At 39.8% G+C, this 20,019-nt stretch overlaps 1 protein-coding gene across 1 annotated transcript in view; it reads right to left on the bottom strand.

Annotated features, from left to right (window-relative positions):
- Positions 1-1,563: 1,563 nt before the first annotated feature.
- Positions 1,564-20,019, bottom strand: part of LOC107873134 — a 31,706-nt gene continuing 13,250 nt past the window's right edge. The window contains exons 2-6 of the mRNA XM_016719872.2: positions 4,834-4,993; positions 2,866-3,042; positions 2,683-2,766; positions 2,275-2,356; positions 1,564-2,163 (exon numbers count right to left, since the gene is read on the bottom strand). Of these exons, the coding sequence (XP_016575358.1) occupies positions 1,727-2,163; positions 2,275-2,356; positions 2,683-2,766; positions 2,866-3,042; positions 4,834-4,993 (940 nt within the window). The 3' untranslated portion in view covers positions 1,564-1,726. The remainder of the gene's footprint in view (positions 2,164-2,274; positions 2,357-2,682; positions 2,767-2,865; positions 3,043-4,833; positions 4,994-20,019) is intronic.

Raw genomic sequence — 20,019 nt, 5'->3', positions numbered from 1 at the left:
TTTGTCAGATAAAGATGAAAGTGTCTCGCTTCAATTGTCTTAAAGGAGGTAGTTTATGTATGTCGTTTTGAGTTCTTCCATGGTCATACTTGAAAATGAAAACTATACCAGTAGATCTCATTTCTGGGTACTTTGAGAATCTCAGATGTAAAGAAGTTTCTACTGTTCAAATAGATGTTTTGTTAAGCAATTTTAGAATCTCAGATGTTGGAAGTTTGTTATCGGAAGTTTCCTTGGACAAAATTTATGTGATGCTCAAGTTGATTAAGAAGACTAAAAATTACACAAATACACAACTTATCTTTACAATATTACAAAAAATCTCAACTCCCTAAACATATTACAAAAATTCCATATACACAGAATGCTATGTATATGTCGACTATGTTATATATATTAATAAGGAGAGAGAGTAAAGTAATTAAAAAAGTGGGAGAGAGTGTAATTACTTCCAAAAGGATTGGTATTTATGTTATTTATACTTAAAAAGAAGAAGTGTTTGTGGGATGTTTTTGAATAACTGTAGTTTTTTGGGGAAAAAGGTTATTTGAAAGTTGAAAATTTGTAAGTGGACGTTGAAGATAAATGATTTGAAGTTAAATATAACTTTAAAACTTTAAACCGGCAAGAATTTGCAAGTGAAATTGCTGAACAAATCCATAAATAGTGCAGGTACTAGTGGTGGTATGATAATTATTGCTGTTGTAAAATCTGGTGGAGTTTGCTTTGGCTTAAGTCTCTAAAACATGTGAGATGACTGTGCAATGTACTTAGCAAATTACTATGTGGTTCAGGCTTCAGATATCCCTGGTTCCATTCTCTTCTGTAATTATGAATTGCCTTTGTCACCACTCAGCAATCGCATGAAGGATTTGAATTAGTTTGCTTACAGCGAGTGTACCACTTCTATTCAAACATGACACATTTACTTATCTTCATGTATTACTGTTTACAGAGTTGTGTATATTATACTGTAAGCCTAAACTATACAAGCCTAAACTATGTATACACTAACTTATAGTAAGGTTTATTTCCCTTTTTTCGAACTTTTCACTTTTAATGTAAATGGAATCCGCTGCAAAATTTAATTACTTCCAATACAAGTGGATGTAGCATCTTCTACTATAGTAATAAGTAGTTAATGAAAAAAAAAGAGTCGAAGTAAATAAAGGTCCACTAACAATAACGAGTACAAAGAGGAACTCCAAACATCAGAAAAAGAATAAGCTGAACTACCAACTCCACTAACTACAACTGAGGGGTTGAAATGAAAAGATCGGGGAGTCCGTCACCTCGGATGATATACCGAAAGAGAAGTAATATCGAGAATTTGAAGGGGCTGAATATTCTTCACACTTTACATAGGATTTCATTGAATTAGGCTTTCAGTAAGTGCAAACTGGTATGTCGAGCGAGTGGTTTTTCACAAGATAAAAAAGACTCGAAACTGAACCCAGCACCACCCAAGTTTTAGGGGGTAGCCATTCTTCAACCATACTGAGCCCTAATCAAATAAAGTTAGAAGAACCATCAAGACAGCACAAAATGGGAATTGTTGGTCCGTGAAAAAAAGAAGGGTCTCTTTCTTATGTCAAAAGTAGATGGAGTAATTATTTTCTCCATGCTGCCGGTTGTAGGCACGACAGCCTTCAATGCAAACCAAAAAAGAATAATACAATAATGAAGAGTAGAATTGCTACAAAGTGGTACTGGCTACCACTCTTCACTAAGCATTTCTGCCTCTGCGAGCAATCCTTTGTCCTGCTCCAAATAACACAGCCTTTCCTATCATTCCTGTACGAAGGCCCCAAACTACAGCCACTGTTCCTATAGCCACCCATTTCCAATCAATCCTACCATCTCCTCCTCTCTGGCCTTCCACAGCTCTATCTTCTTCAGCTGAAACTTGCTCTAAACCATCAACGCCTTCATCGAGCGAGATTTTTGTAGTGATTCCTGCCATCATTGCACACCTGGAAATCGCTGCCTCTGATTTTCTTGCATTCTGGTATGCTCTGAAGCCGTTGTGCAACTTCTTCACTGTTCCCCACATTCCATGACGAACTCCCAATTTAGCAACATCTTTAGGGATGCCCATATCTTCATAGTGAAGAAGTGTGACTTCACAAGCAGATAACTGTCCATCTCCCTTCTTCGATTCCACTGCATCCATTGCACGAGAGTACAATGAGTAGAAGTTCAGTTTAAGCAACAGGTGACAGGAAATTTGTAAAGTAGTCCCTATAAATATCCGTGGGTGATGGTGCTACCTACCCGGCTTAACAATCCAACTTGAGAAGTACAGGTCCACACGCCTAGGCTTGTCACGTCTTTGCAGAGATGGGTATGGTACACTCTGTGGACGATCATGTTAAAGATGTGAATATGATGTGTAACTACATGGTTTCAGAAAAATATAGTTGCTAACCCCAAAAAACAAGCCATCATGACAAATTGTAATATAGGATAGCTTAGTCCAAGTACAAATAAGTTGATTTATGAACTTCATGGGAAACTATTAAAAAGTTTAAGACACAGCAGCTTCATGGGTTCAAAAGGTCTGAAAAATTCCGGCGGTGGCACTAATAAAAAAATCACCGTATAGACGGCGCAGTCGCTTAAAACTTGTATTTGAAGCATCCAGACAACAATCAAAATTTACATGGGCCATCTGTAGCTCACCTTTGTCACACAGTAATATATTTTCCCAGATTCCCATATTCTTCTACCAATGATATATTCACGATCACTACAGAAGAACGGGAACTGCAGCAGCAAAATAAATTATGTGAGGGCAGAACCCAATTGGAAATGCATCATAAGGAGTTTTCACAACCAGTGAGATAGCTTCGATGTGTAACAAACCTTTTTAATCCAGTGGATAATCATAGATCCTGTATGTGGCCATTCCTGCAATATCTTGAAATAGCCAAGCATCGGGTCCCATTTCGGCCTAAATTCATCATCCCAGAAGAAATCTCTAACTATGTCAGGAGTTGCATCCTCGAATACAGTTTTGGTTCGGTAGATTGTTGGACCCATCTGACAAACATTCTTTTAGAATCACAAAGAGCAGACAAAGAACTTTCAAGGAAAAGTTAAATTAATGTATGGATAAAGAACCTCTGGTCATAGACGAAGTTACCTTGCAAACCATGCAATATAGCAGCAATTATGGTTTGAGAAATACAGATTAGAAAGATTCAAAGAGAATAGTTTATACTTCAGTAAGCAACATATTGGTATCTAGCTGAAGGGAATAAAAGTGGTCTGGGTCGCGGAGAATCACAACAAATGAGAAAATGAATCTCCTTTTGAACCTTCTGTATTTTTCCAGTAACGCAACAGTAATATTTCACATCCATATGATGATGCGGAAGTAGCAAAAGGAATAAAACAATCAGAAAAGTCATAAAGCACATACAGTTATCCACCTACAGTAACAACAAAAATAAGCAATGATTTAAGCGGAGACACGTCACCCTCAAGATAGGTATGTGATGTTATTTTGCCATGTCAAAATAATAATACGAATATAGTAGATATCAAATAAGTGCTCCCATTTCCAGAGAGAAAGAAAGTGCACATCATACGCGTCTTATTGGGCAAAAAATACTGAAGATGTATCCAGCAAGCACAAATGAATATATTCTGATGTTGCTAAAATGAGCATCTAAAGCTGTGTCAGCAAGGGACTCATTGCTAAAGAGCAACGGCTGTATCACAGAACCAACCAGTTCCATGAAACAAGGGAAATTATGTTCTTAATTCATGCTTTTAACAATTATATGAAAAAAGAAAACTGATATCAAGTCATCTACTAAATTATCAGAGTACGGCTTCTTCAGTTTGCCCCAAAAACGAGAAACCTTGGCTAAGCAACCTGACCCTAAACTGATCATCGAATTGGCAAAAAGTATATGCTGATTTTCATCCTTTGGATCATTTGGAACATCAAGACATCATATGGATATTGAGCTGATTAAAGAACATAGATTAGGCATGAGTCATACTAAAGTATCAAACATATAAATAGCTCAAGGCAGATTATGTTGTGCTATGGAAATTTTTAGGTTGCGGCTATATAATAGCTAGACTTAAAGCTTCCATCTACCACTTTCCTTACAGGTAAAAGAGGAGATACTAGTATCTGAGGAATCCTAATGCTTCTCCTGCAAGTATGTGGTATGTACCACAAACCTGCACTCCTAGAGCCCATTTGAGTTAGCTGATTGTAAACCATTGACGAGCTTTAATGCTTGAACTGACTTTATAAATAAATAATTACGTGTTTGGATAGAAGTGCTAAAATTGATGATAAGCAATTGATGTATTTAGTAAAAGACGTGTTGAAAAGTTGTTCTTTGTCTATAATGACAAAAACAACCTGACAATTTTTCAAAAGAATTTAAATTTAAAAGTATCCTTTTAAAGAAAATGATGAACGACATAATTGAGTTAAGAGAAAGTCGGGGTTTTGTTTGGGAGAGGTATTTTCAGAATTACAGAAGTACTAAAGGATTAAAAGTAAATTTGGTCAAACTAAAAGTGCTTGAAAGCTGAAAAATCGTAAGTTAGGGATGACCAACTTATGACTTTTGGTTGATTTTGGTTTATAAGCATTTTCCATATTTACCAAATGCGCAGATAAGCCAAAAAGGCGTGCAAGCCAATATGACCTGCTTATAAGCTGCGCCAAGCACCCTCAGACTTTCAGCTTATTAAGTTTTGTGATGTATGTAAAAGTTGGGATCAAGCAATTTTCAAGAAAAAATGGTTCTAAAACCCAGAAATGCTGAAGAAAAAACATATCACAGTTTAGGTAAACTTTACCTCAGGTTCATGCCGCCAAGCTTGGTATGTGAAGTTCGAAGTAGAGCGCTCCATCATGATTTGCCATGCCATCTCTCCATCTTTTCCATCTAGTAGATGTAGAAAGTGTTCCAGATCTTTCTCTGTCACAATGTCCTCATTTTCCGATCCAGTAATATGCCTGCAGGATGGAGTGGATGCTGTCATATCTCTAACAATATAAAGGGTCAAAAATCATCGAGAAGGGTGAAAATTTGTGCCAGTAAGGAAAACACTCCATAGAATTGAAATTTTCATTCAACACTCGACATGATTACCAAGGAGACTGGAGTAGTTTTATATAATTCTTATTTAAATCAACCAAATTCCCCCCCAGAACTGTAAAACATAGAAATCCTCTTCTAAATATTAGCCTTAAATGACTTCAACACAACTACTCTTGTTCAATACTGCAGAAAAAGGTCAATTTAATGCAGATAAAGACGGCATGTAATGCATCACAAAATTATACTTAACTGCTGGTAAATTTGAACAGTTCCATTTCTGGTAAACATTGAACAATTTTGACCATTGTCAATTACGATTTCTTCCCAGAATAATTCATTCAATTCCAGGAAATCACTTATTGCATCAAACAACAAGGAAAGCTACATATGCTACCGACAAAATGTACTTTATTTGTAAATGAGAAAACCTTTGCAAGTTAGCTGGCCCAACTCCAGTTGGCCCTCATGTTTGAAACTTGGGGGAGTATGGGCACCATCCCTCTGCCCAGCTCCCATTTAAATACAGGGTTCAAACTCATGAAGTATGCCACACACACAGATAATGCACTGGGCCTTCTCGCTGAACCAAAGCCCTGACAGCGACACCAACACATAATTCCTAATCTTTATTACTAGAACATCTCACAGGTCTCCAACTCTAAACTTCCACAGGATCTGACCACAGGCTTACAGAAGGTATTAGCGGAGAAGTAGGTATGCATTCAATTATTGGCAAGATGATAGCACAGTTCAAAACAAAATCTCATCCGATGAAGGTACTGGTTCTTTGGACCAGTATCAGGTGAATAAGAGATCAGACTGACTGACTGACTTGAGGATATTCAGGGAGAGGGATAAAGCAGAGAAATTGACTAGAAGCGGATGATTATTGATAGAATCATGATTGTTGGTTCTGGGCATCTTCCAGGATTAATAGAAAAAGTATTGCACTTTCACATGGACTACGCAAAAGAGTTGGTAAGATCCACAAACTCAGATATGAGTGTTATGTTCGTGCTTGCATCATTAAAAATCAGGGAATTTTGCTCACGTAAGTGTATAACTTCATGATGAATGAATATCCAAATAGTATGTCACGGAACAGTCCCCTGTAAGGAACATATGGACTGCACCCTCATGCATCAACAGAAAGAGTTCAGTCACCAAGTACTCCCGCAAATTTGCAATTAGCCAAACAAATGACCCTACAAGTTCAGTCACCAAAAGCAGTGAATTTTGGAGAATCCGACACAGGTGCGGCATCTAATAAGAGTCCGTGCAACTTTGGTATAAGTCACTACCATAATTTACATGCATCTCGCAATTACAAATTCAGGTACCGTCCCCCAAGTCCTGAATTTGTAAAATATGAAGCAGATCATTTCTATAAACATGATAACCGAAAATATAAACAACTGCATTTTTTTTTTAAAAAAAAAAAGAAGGTAAACAAATGTTTTAAAACTGCAATGAGGTTCAGAGCGATCTTTGGATTTTTTTTATAACTGTTGATCAAGGTGATTAAAGAAGCTAAATTGTGGTTACTAATCCTAACAGTCATTAGGCAATGAACCAGTAAAGTAGTTAGTTATAACTAACTGTACAGCTCACCTCTAACCAACTAGTAGTTAGTTACTTAGACCAAGATAGGATGACTATATATATCTGATGTATTCATCATTATTGAAAGAAGTTGAATAATAATACACTCTCATTTTACTCTATAATCTTCTTCTTTACTACTTCTCCTTCTAGTCTATGATTGTTTGATCTTGTTCAAATGATTCAGAGATACTAAATCTATCTAAATTCTTCATGGTATCAGAGCGGGAAGCTCGTGATTACATATTCATCTTCTCTTTCTTCTCTTGAGTCTATCTGTGAAATTAACAGATATTCAAATCTCATCTCTTGATTTCTCTGGGTTTCTGATTCATCTGGACAGTTAAGTTCTTGAAAGGTCTGAAGAAAAGAAAAAATCCAAGAACAATGTCTTCAAGTAACAATAACACCAATCGATCTACAGAGTTCACATCTTCTCATACCTCCAGTGGTGCACCTGGGAATTCTTCAGTGAATGCTGGTACACAACATGCTATTGATCTCAATCATCCTTTCTATCTAACAACTAGTGATGTAAGTGGTACTTCTATCATCTCTACTCAATTAACTGGTGGTGAAAATTACTTGGTATGGAGTAAATCTATGAGAATTGCTCTCCTAGGAACAAACAAATTGAGATTTGTTAATGGTAGTCTGAGTAAAGATACTTTCCCAATTGAGTTGCATAATCAATGGGAGAGGGTGAATGCTATAGTCTTATCTAGGCTCATTAATTCAGTCTCAAATTGTCTAGTGGCTGGAGTTGTATATGCATCAACTGCTAGGGAGGTATCGACAGATTTAAGAGAAAGATTCAATAAGATTGATGGTTCAAGAACCTACAGTCTACATCAAGAAATTGCTTCCATTACTCAAGGAGTACAATTTGTGGCTGTGTATTTTTCAAAATTGAAAGCATTATGGGATGAGTTTGAGTCAGTGGTGCCTTCCCCTTGCCTTCCCTGCATGTTCATGTGAAAGGTCTAGGGACTTTGTTTTGTATTTGCAAAGGTTAAAATTGTATCAATTTTTGATGGGGTTAAATGATATCTATAGTCAAGCAAGAAGTCAGATCTTGTTAATGTCCCTCCCTTGGTAAATCAAGCTTATGCAATGATCATAAGTGATGAAAATCATGAAAATCAGAAGACAGTTTCTCAATCTCTTAGTAGTGCTGGTCTTCTTGGAGCCACCCCTGGTATGACTGATGCAATGTACTCAAGGGGTGGGATGCAAAAAAGAAAGAAACATAATCCAAATGTGGTGTGTAATCACTGCAAACTTACAGGACAGTATATGAGAGATTGTTACAGACTGATTGGTTAGACTGATTGGTTATCCCCCAGGACATCCTAAACACAATGAGAAAAGAAGTCTTCATCAAGGGTATGGATCAAATACTAATATCCAAAGTGATAAAGGGAAACAAAGAAGGGTTGGTCCTGGTGGTTACAACAATTCATACAATGGTGCACATAATGCTATCATGAATGACTGGAATGGGCAGAAAGATTGTGCTCAAATTGCTGCTCAATCCAAGATGACACATTCTCAAGAATCCTTGAGTCAGAATTCTGCAGGATCTCAGGATCAGTCAACTGAGATGCCTCCTAGATTTTCACAAGAACAGTATGATCAAATTTGCAAATTTGCAGAATGCTGGAGCAAAACCAAGGATCCTCCTTTTCAGCTAATGCACTAAACTTGTCAGGTAAATGTGGTGCTCTGTTAGTGTCTACTGAGCCACAAAAATAGATCATTGATACAGGAGCTACTAACCACATGGTTTCAAATTTAAACTTGCTGAATAGCTCTACAGTAGTTAAGAGTAGTTAAGTCTAGTCTGATCATCCTAGAAAAGTGGTGTTGCCAGATGGTGATATCTCCTATATTACACACTGGCACTAGCAAGTAGCAACATTTCTAACCAAAATGTCATTCAAAATGTGTTTCATATTCCTTAGTTTCAATTCAATTTGTTATCAGTTTCACAGGCTACCAAACAGTTAAAATGTTCTGCCACCTTTTTTCATGATTTTTGTGTGTTTCAGGATCTCTACAATGGGAAGGTGAAGGAGATTGGTAAAGAAAAGCATGGCTTATACTTCTTACTCAAAAAACAAGCTACCAGGAGTTAACAAAAATCGATTGTCCATTAGTAGTAATAGTCTAGCTAGTTTAGCTGCTCAGAATACTTCTAGTATAGCGTTATGGCATATCAGACTTGGCCATGTAACTCGTAAGGTTCTACACAGCTTGTTTCCGGGACATAGAAGTCAAATTTCTAATACTATGCATCAATGTACTATATGTCCTTCTGCTAGACAATCAAGATTACCTTTTCCTATAAGTTCCTCTACTACTTTTAATGCCTTTGACTTAATTCATATGGATCTCTGGGGACCATACAAGGTCTCCACATTTGATGGTTATAAATCCTTTATAACTGTAGTTGATGATTTTTCTAGGCATACATGGATTTTCTTGTTAAAACTAAAGTCTGATGTTATACTGGTAATCAAATACTTTATAGCCTATGTAAAAACTCAGTTTAATACTAGCATAAAAACCATTTAGAACTGACAATGGGACTGAGTTCATAAATTCACAGTGCTACGACTTATTCAATGACCTTAGGATCATTCACCAAAAGTCTTGTGCTTACACTCCTCAGCAAAATGGCATGGCATTACTGAGAGGAAGTATAGACATATATTAGAAATCACTAGAGCTGTTAGGTTTCAAGGTCATATCCTTTTAAAATTTTGGGGTCATTGTGTAAAAGCTGCAGTATATCTTATTAATAGAGTTCCCTCTACTGTTTTGAATGGTGTATCTCCATATGAAAAACTTTTTGGTCACAAACCTTCTCTTAATCACTTAAGAGTGTTAGAATGTCTGTGTCATGCTAAAATTGTTAATGAGAATGATAAACTCATGCCTAGGTCTAGACAAGCAATCCACATGGGATATTCTGAAACTTAAAAAGGTTATATTTTATATGACAATGTTAATAAGATGTTCTTTGTTAATAGGGATGTCAGTTTCAAAGAAGATATTTTTCCCTTCAAGAGTTCCAAGGAATCTTTCTCTGTATTTCCTGCACCATCTCAAGTTATATTGGACGATTTGTCACTTGACTCTCTAACACCCTTAAATACTGAGAACAATCTCACCACTAACAACACTACTGCTGCTGATGATACTACTGAAGCACAAACACAAAGAAAGTCCAGTAGAGCAAGACATCTTCCAAGCTGGATGAAAGACACTGTCTCTTAATGTGCATGATATTCCATATGCATTGTCTAAGTATTTGTCTTACGACTCTCTTTCTTCTACTTATCAAGCTTATCTTGCTAACTTTTCAAACATTGGAGAACCTAGTACTTACGCAGATGCAGTCAAGGATCCAAGGTGGGTGAAGGCTATGCAGTCAGAAATAGATGGCTTTGGAAAGTAATCAGACATGGCAAATAGTTCCACTACCTCAAGGAAAAAAACCTATTGGATGCAAATAGATCTACAAAATAAAGTACAAGGTTTCGGGTGACATTGAGAGGTTTAAAGCAAGATTAGTAACCAAAGGCTATAGTCAAACTGAAGGAGTTGATTACCAAGAAACCTTTAGTCCTGTGGTTAAAATGGGTACTCTCATAACTGTGTTAGCTATAGTAGCCTCCAGAAAATGGTACATCCATCAAATGGATGTTTACAATGCATTTCTACAGGTTGATTTGCATGATGAAATATACATGGATCTTCCTCAAATGAAATATACACTCGCAAAATCCCTTTATGGACTAAAACAAACACCTAGACAGTGGAATGCTAAATTGGTTGAGGCTCTTACCAGGTATGAGTTCAAACAAAGACAGTATGATCATTCATTATTTCTTAAAGAAACAGACTCTGGAATGATTGTTGTTCTAGTGTATGTTGATGATGTTCTAGTAACAGGTGACAATCTAGATGAGATTATAGCAACCAAAACTGCTCTACATAAAGCCTTCAAAATGAAAGATTTGGGAGAATTGAAATATTTTCTAGGAATTGAATTTGCTAGATCAGGAAAAGGTATTGCTATGCATCAAAAGAAATATGCTTTAGAACTCATATCTGAAACAGGTTTAAGTGCTGCAAAACCAGCTACTACTCCTATGGATACTACCAGCAAGCTTACAACCAAGGAATATGATGATCACTTCAGAACTTCAGTTGATAATCATGATGACTTACTGACTGATCCTAACTCATATCAAAGATTAATAGGTAAATTGCTCTATCTTACTGTTACTAGACCTGACATCTCATATAATGTGCAGACTTTGAGCCAATATATGCAACAACCAAAGCAGTCACATTTAAATGCTACCTTGAGAGTGATCAGATATATCAAAGGAAGTCCAGGACAAGGAATGCTACTATCAAGCAAAAGAAAAGATGTTCTAACTGCCTACTGTGATGCAGACTAGACGACATGCAGTGTTACAAGGAGATCAGTGACAGGTTTACAATCAAGCTTGGTGATTCCTTAATCTCTTGGAAGTCAAAAAAGCAACCTACAGTCTCAAGGAGCTCAGCAGAAGCTGAATATAGAAGCTTGGCTTCTACAGTGGCAGTCCTGGCTAATTGGATTACTTAAAGATTTTGGTGTTCAACTTTAACTACCAGTTAGAGTGTTCAGTGACAGCAAAGCAGCTCTACAAATGGCAGCCAACCCTGTCTACCATGAAAGAACAAAGCATATAGATTGACTGCCATTTTGTAAGAGAAATTCAACAAAGACTTGTCAAGACAAACTATATTCATACCACTGATCAACTAGCAGATGTCCTAACCAAGAGTCTAAATAGAGTTCAACACGAATACCTTGCGTCCAAACTTGGTGTTCTTAACATCTTCACCACCCCAAGTTTGGGGGGAGTGTTGATCAAGGTGATTAAAGAAGCTAAATTGTGGTTACTAATCCTAATAGTCATTAGGCAATGAAACAGTAAAGTAGTTAGTTATAAATAACTGTACAACTCACCTCTAACCAACTAGTAGGTAGTTACTTAGACCAAGATAGGATCACTATCTATATCTGATGTATTCATCATTATTGAAAGAAGTTGAATAATAATACACTCTCATTTTACTCTATAATCTTCTTCTTTACTACTTCTCCTTCTAGTTTTTGATTGTTTGATCTTGTTCAAATGATTTAGAGATACTAAATCTATCTAAATTCTTCAATAACCAGAGTGTCCGGATCCACTTGCGTACACATCAACTAGTTTCACGGGATATCTGCTACCTGCCACCTTCCGGCTCCCACCAACACAAGTATCGGGCAACTTTGTCTACCAAGCTTGGATAGATGAAAAGAAATCACCCTAGTACTTACGGAATTTGAACCTGAGACCTGATGGTTCCAACCCACTTCATTGGCCACTAGGCCACACCCTTGGATGCATGATCTTTGGATATCCTTGAGAACATCCATAATGTCTGTTTTAAACCCACGACAGAAGACCAAAATAGGAAAAAAGGACTGGAATAAAATAAATAAATTAGTAGATAATAGGAACCAAAGATGTTTGAACAATGGAGTTGATACAATTCAATGAAAGAGAAAATCACAATAAAGCTAGCAAATTCGTTAACCAGAACTAATATAAAATTCCCAACATAAAGGAGAAAAGAAATTCTAACTGTGAGAAAATATTATTGAATTGTTTGTTTACATAATTCCATTGAGACCCTATTTATAGACACTTCATTACAATTCTTTTTCAAATAGGATTTTATATAATATTCTTATTCCTACTCATATTCTAACATTCCCCCTCAAGCTGGTGCATACAAGTCATATGTACCTAGCTTGTTACACATGTAATTAATACGAGGACCGATGAGGGACTTGGTGAAAATATCTGAAAGTTGATCAATTGACTTCACAAATTTGTAACAATATCTCTTGAGAGTATATTTTCTCTTACAAAGTGACTATCAATCTCTATATGTTTAGTCCTCTCATGAAACACTGGATTTGATGTGATATGAAGGGCTACTTGATTGGCTACTTGATTATCACACACAAGTTTCATCTTATCGATTTCTCCAAATTTTAGTTCTCTCAACAACTGTTTAATCCAAACTAGCTCACAAGTTGCTAAAGCCTTTGCTTGATATTCTGCTTCCGCACTAGATAGGGCAACCACACTCTGTTTCTTACTCTTCCAGGACACCAAATTACCTCCTGCTAAAAAATAGTATCCAAATGTAGAACGTCTATCAGAGGATGAACCTGCCTAATCGGCATCTGTATATCCAATAATATGCTCCTGACCTCGATCCTCGAAGAGTAGTCCTTTCCTACAGCTGACTTTATAAATCACATAATACGAACAACTGCATCCCAATGAGGTTGAGTTAGGCCCAAGATTCATTCTTTACATGGTATCAGAGCAAGGTTCGTGAGGAAAATATCATTCCGGCATTACTGCTCAGTGACAGAAGCTGTTGTCCAAATAAATATATTTTACGGAGGCGTATTTCAAAACAAACCAACACCACCATCATGATCGGAATTTCTCGGCGAGTAAACCCCAGTCAGACTCCCCGACAACAGGCCTCTCACGCGCCCTCACGCGCCGCCGGCCGCCGACAGAAAAATTTCGGCAAGCGCGTCAACCCACGTGCCGGCGCATGCAATATTTTTCGGCAACTTTTCCAACAGTTTCTTTTTTCCAGTAGCCTCGCTTCTTCATTTCGAGGCTACTCATATGATTATTTTTTGATTCCGAGCAACTCCCGGACATCAGATCTTATATCCGTCGAGTTCTCTTTTCCCGGGCCAAATTCCAGCAGTATTTATTTTTCATGATTAAATCTGAATCTTATTGAGGAGGTCAGAAACTCAGATGTCACAGTTTATGAAGAATCGACGAGAGGATGGTCGATTTGGAAGATCTCAACCTAGGTGTAGTTATTGTAAAAGGTTTGGACATACTCGTGGCGTATGCTATTCTCGACCTAAGTGTAGTTATTGTAATAGGCTTGGACATACTCGTGGAATATGCTATTCTTTGCATGGTCGACCACCTAAAAGTGCTCATATTGCTTAGTCTAACATCACGGGTGATCAACGGGTGTATTTATCTGGCAAGGAATATAATGAGTATCTTCAGTATCAAGCAAGTAAGCATATATTTCTACCAATAACCTCAATTGCACAATCTCCTACCTTTGGATCATGGGTTGTGGACTCAGGTGCTTCTGATCATATTTCTGGTGATAAATCACTTTTGTCTAATATTGTTTATTCACAATCTCTTCCAGCTATTACTTTAGCTAATGGAATTCAAAAGGAGTTGGACAAGCCAAACCCCTATCTTCTGTCACTCTAGACTGTTCTTTATGTCCCTGGTTGTCCTTTTATTCTTGCATCTGTTAGTCGTTTGACACGTGCCCTTGATTGTAGTATAACTTTTTCTTTATGATTCTTTTGTAATGCATGACTGCAAAACGAGACAGACAATTGGCATAGGACATGAATCACAAGGCCTTTACCATTTCACCTCTTCAAATTCCTTCACAGCATGCTCCGCTACAGATCCTCCCGACCTTATTCACAAACTTTTGGGACATCTTAGTCTATCCAAGCTACAAAAGATGGTGCCTAGTTTGTCTAGTCTATCCACATTAGATTGTGAGCCATGTCAACTTGGGAAACACACCCATGCTACATTTTAATGTAGTGTTGAGAGTCGTTCAGAGCGTATTTTTTCATTAGTTCATTTCGATATTTGGGGTCCTAGTAGAGTCAGTTCACCCTTAGGATTTCATTACTTTGTTACTTTCATCGATGATTTTTCAAGATGTACTTGGGTTTACTTAATGAAAGATCGTTCCGAGTTATTCTCTATATTCAAAAGTTTTTATGCTGAAATACAAAATCAATTTGGTATTTCTATTCGTGCTTTTCGTAGTGATAATGCCTTAGAATACTTATCCTCCCAGTTTCAGGAGTTCATGACTCATCAAGGAATCATTCACCAAATATCATGTCCATACACCCCTTAGCAAAACATTATAGCAGAAAGGAAAAATAGGCATCTCCTTGAGACTGCTCGCACTCTTGAATCCCATGTTCCATGTTCCATTGCGTTTTTGGGACCACATCTTGCTATATCATTAACAGAATGCCATCATCTTCGATCTAGAATAAGGTTCCCCATTCCATACTATTTCCTAAGTCACATCTCTACTCTATCCCCCTCGTATTTTTGGGAGCACATGTTTCGTTCGTAACTTAGCCCCAGGAAAAGATAAATTAGCCCCTCGTGCTCTCAAATGTGTCTTCCTTGGTTACTCTCGAGTTCAAAAAAGGTATCGATGCTATTCACCTGATCTGGGTCGCTACCTTATGTCCGCTGATGTCACATTCTTTAGATCTCAACCTTACTATACATCTTCTGATCATCTTAATATCTCTGAGGTTTTACCCATACCTTCAGTCTTACCCACACCAATCTTTGAGGAATCTACGGTTACTTCTCCATCTCCAGCTACAGTGCCACCACTTTTGACATATCACCGCTGCCCACGTCCAGTATCAGTCCAAGATAATTCATGTCCTGTGCCTGACGCTTCCCCTACTGCGGACTTGCCTCTTCCTAGACAAGTTGCACTTCAAAAAGGTATAAGATCCACTCACAATGCTAACCCATATTATACTTTCTTGAGTTATCATCGTTTGTCGCTTTTGTATCATCTTTGTCCTCTATTTCCATTCCGAAGACTACAGGTGAAGCATTTTCCCATTCAGGATGAAAACAGGCTATGATTGATAAGATATCTACTTTACATACGAGTGGTACTTGGGAGCTTGTTTCCCTTCCTGCAGGTAAATCTACTATTGGTTGTCGTTGGGTTTATACAGTCAAAAGTTGGTCCAGATGGTCAGGTTGATCGACTGAAGGCTCGCCTTGTTGCCAAAGGATACAACAACAACAAACCCAGTGTATTCCCACCTAGTGGGGTCTGGGGGGGTAAGATGTACGCAGTCCATACCTCTACCTCTAAAGAAGTAGAAAGGTTGTTTCCGATAGACCCCTGGCTCAAGTCACGAGATACCACACAAACTCATAGTAAAGCACAAAACTAGATTACATAACATAAATACGGCACCCATAAGTATTAGAAAACAGAGGAAAGCACACACATTCGTAATAAAACATGGAACACGGAATCATAACAAGAATAAAACCCCCACCAAGTAATTCCCTACACTAGCGACCCAAACCGGCCCTAGTTTTCTGCCCTAATTCGCGTCCTCCAGACCTTCCTATCTAGGGTCATGTCCTCGGTGAGCTGTAACTGCTCCATGTCCCGCCTAATCACCTCACCACAGTACTTCTTCGGCCTACCCCTACCCCGCCTAAAACCATCCAACGCTAGCCTCTCACACCTACGAACCGGGGCATCCATGCCCCTCCTCTTCACGTGTCCGAACCATCTCAATCGGGCTTCCCGCATCTTGCACTCCACTGGAGTCACACCAACCTTCTCCCGGAGAGTCTCATTCCGAACTCTATCCCCTCTAGTCAGCCCACATATCCAGCGCAACATCCGCATTTCTGCCACCATTTTTTGGATGTGGGAGTTCTTAACTGGCCAACACTCCGCTCCATACAACATGGCCGGACGGACTACCACCCTTTAGAATTTGCCTTTCAGCTTGGGCGGCACCTTCTAATCACACAACACCCCCGACGCGAGCTTCCACTTCATCCATCCCGCCCCAATACGATGCGAGACATCCTCGTCAATCTCACCGTTACACTGGATCACGGACCCGAGATACTTGAAACTATCCCTCTTACATACCTCCTGTGATTCCAGCTTCACTACTACCTCATTCTCCCGCCTCACGTCATTAAACTTGCATTCCACATACTCTGTCTTGCTTCTGCTCACCCTGAACCCTTTAGACTCAAGAGTTTGCCTCCACACCTCTAATTTGTCATTCACACCCCCTCGAGTCTCATCTATCAGAACTACATCGTCTGCAAAAAGCATACACCAAGGCACCTCCCCTTGAATACGCCGCGTCAACACATCCATCACCAACGCAAACAAAAAGGGACTAAGAGTAGATTCCTGATGCAATCCTGTCAAGACAGTGAAATGCTCTGAGTCTCCTCCCGCCGTCCTCACCTGAGTTTTCGCTCCATCATGCATATCCTTAGTTGCTCTGATATATGCCAGCGGTACTCCACTCACCTCCAAGCATCTCCAAAGCACCTCCTTGGGGACTTTGTCGTAAGCCTTCTCCAGGTCGATAAACACCATGTGCAGGTCCTTCTTCCTTTCCCTATACTGTTCCACCAACCTCCGCACCAGGTGAATTGCCTCCGTCGTCGAGCGGCCAGGCATAAATCCAAACTGATTTTTCGAAATAGACACTATCCGTCTCAGCCTCACCTCGACCACTCTCTCCCAAATCTTCATAGAGTGACTCAATAACTTAATCCCCTATAGTTATTGCAACTCTGGATGTCACCCTTATTCTTATAGAGAGGGATCATAGTACTCCACCTTCAAGCCTCGGGCATCTTTGCCGTCTTGAAGATTTCATTAAACAATCCAGTCAACCACCTTACACCAGCCTCTCCAACGAACTTCCAAAACTCCACCGGTATCTCGTCCGGCCCCGTCGCCCTACCCCTTCGCATCCTGCGAACAGCCTCTCTAACCTCTTCTACCTTAAAACGTCTACAATAGCTAAAATCCCGACACTCCTCTGAGTGCTCCAGTTCCCCTAACACAATAGCTCTATCCCCTTCGTCATTCAAGAGCCTATGAAAGTACGACTGCCATCTATTCTTAATGTGGCCGTCCTCCACCAACACTCTACCGTCCTCCCCCCTTAATGCACCTCACCTGATTGAGGTCACGACCCTTCCTCTCCCTAGCCTTAGCGAGTCTAAACAACTTTTTCTCCCCTCCTTTCCCCTGTAACCCTGCATACAAGCTCTCAAAAGCGGCCGTCTTAGCTGCCGTGACTGCTGACTTAGCCTCCTTCCTAGCTAGCTTGTACTCTTTCCTGTTTACCCGCTTCTCTTCTTCGTCCTTACTCTCAACCAATTTAGCATACGCCCCTTTCTTGGTCCCCACTTTCTTCTCCACCTCTTCATTCCACCACCAATCCCCCCGATGATGCCCGGCCCGGCCCCTAGAAACACCCAACACCTCACTTGCATTCTCCCTGATGCACCTAGCCGCCCTATCCCACATCCTATCCACGTCCCCCCTACACTCCCACACCCCCATTCCCGCCAACTTTTCCCCTATCTCCCACGCATTCACTGGCGTCAAGCCGCCCCACTTAATTCTAGGTCTACACTCCTTACTCCTCCTCTTTCTATTCTTCTTTATACCCAAATCCATAACCAAGAGCCGATGCTGGATCGAAAGATTCTCACTCGGGATGACCTTACAGTCCTTACACAACGCCCTATCCCCTTTCCTAAGTAACAAAAAGTCAATCTGGGTCCTGGCTATCGCGCTTCGAAAGGTGATCAGGTGATCGTCCTTCTTCGGGAAGCCCGAGTTCACCACCACCAGCCCAAAGGACCTCGCAAACTCCAATAGAGTAGCCCCCTCTTCATTTCTCTCCCCAAAACCAAAACCACCATGCACATCACCAAAGCCTCCCGGTAACGCCCCGATGTGCCCGTTGAAATCTCCTGCTACAACAATCTTCTCCGAGCTAGGCACACCTCTCAACACCTCCTCCAAAGCCTCCCAAAACCGCATCTTCTCCTCCCCCTCCGATCCCACTTGCGGCGCATAGGCACTACACACGTTCAAGGTAAATCCCCGAATGACCAACTTAATAGTCATCAACCTATCGTTGATCCTCTTCACCTCTACTACCTGACCTCTAAGCTCTTCATCTACTAAGATGCCAACTCCATTCCTACGCCTCTCGCTCCCAGAGTACCACAGCTTGTAACCATCCACTTCCCTAGCCTTAGACCCTTCCCACTTGGTTTCTTGAACACACGCAATATTGATCCTCCTCTTCCTAAGAATCTTCACAAGCTCTATGGACTTACCCTGAAGGGTTCCTATATTCCAAGACCCAACCCTCAGCCTACCATCACTATCCACACGCCCTCCACTACCCCCCCCCCGCCGCCAAACCTTCGCCTCCCTCCCACTCCCGCCCTTTTCTCATCCCCCGCCCCCACCACGGCCCCACGCCCCAACCCCCTCGGACATGACCCTATCCAACCATTACCGCCCACAGCCACAACTACACGAAAGTATAAGAAAATATAAAGATATAAACGATGGTAGTAGCAAAGCAGCAGCAAGAAATACAAGGCTCACCCAAATTCAAAGGAATAATCCATGAACAAAACTAAACTCAACTAGAGAGCAAACACCACTGGACTCAACACCCACAGCCCCAAAAACAGATTCCCAAGCCGATAACCCAATCCAAAGCAGTGCAAGAAACGACCACAGCAACAGCAACAACAGACAACAGACAATATCAACAAAGGATATACACAGATATTTGGGCTTGATTATAGTGACACTTTCTCTCCTGTGACTAAAATAGCATCAGTCCGTCTTTTTCTCTCTATGGCCGCCGTTCGTCATTGGCCTCTTTATCAGTTGGACATTAAAAATGTTTTTCTGCATGGTGATCTTAAGGAAGAAGTTTATATGGAGCAACCACCTGGTTTTGTTGTTCAGGGGGAGTCTAGTAGCCTTGTATGTCAATTGCGCAAGTCACTCTATGGTTTGAAACAATCTCCTCGAGCCTGGTTCGAAAAGTTTAGCACAGTTATTTAGGAGTTTGGCATGATTCGTAGTGAAGCTGATCATTCAGTGTTTTATCGCCATTCTAAACCAAATCTGTGTATTTATTTGATGGTTTATGTTGACGATATTGTTATCACCGGCAATGATCAAGATGGTATCACTAACTTGAAGCAACATCTCTTTCAGCATTTCCAGACTAAAGACCTTGGCAGATTGAAATATTTTCTAGGTATTGAGGTTGTTCAGTCCAACTCAAGTATTATTATTTCTCAACGCAGGTATGCTTTAGACATTCTTGAGGAAACAGGAATGATGGGATGTCGACCCATTGACACTCCTATGATCCAAATGCTAAACTTCTGCCGGGACAGAGGGAGCTACTCAGTGATCCTGGAAGGTATAGGCGGTTGGTTGGAAAGTTGAATTATCTCACGGTGACTAGACCTGAATCTCTTTTCCTGTGAGTGTTGTAAGTCAGTTTATGACTTCCCCTGTGATAGTCATTGCGATG

Source organism: Capsicum annuum, chromosome 6 (assembly GCF_002878395.1).
Source record: "Capsicum annuum cultivar UCD-10X-F1 chromosome 6, UCD10Xv1.1, whole genome shotgun sequence".
NCBI classification, from domain to species: domain Eukaryota; kingdom Viridiplantae; phylum Streptophyta; class Magnoliopsida; order Solanales; family Solanaceae; genus Capsicum; species Capsicum annuum.
This window is presented reverse-complemented; position numbering and strand designations above follow the sequence as displayed.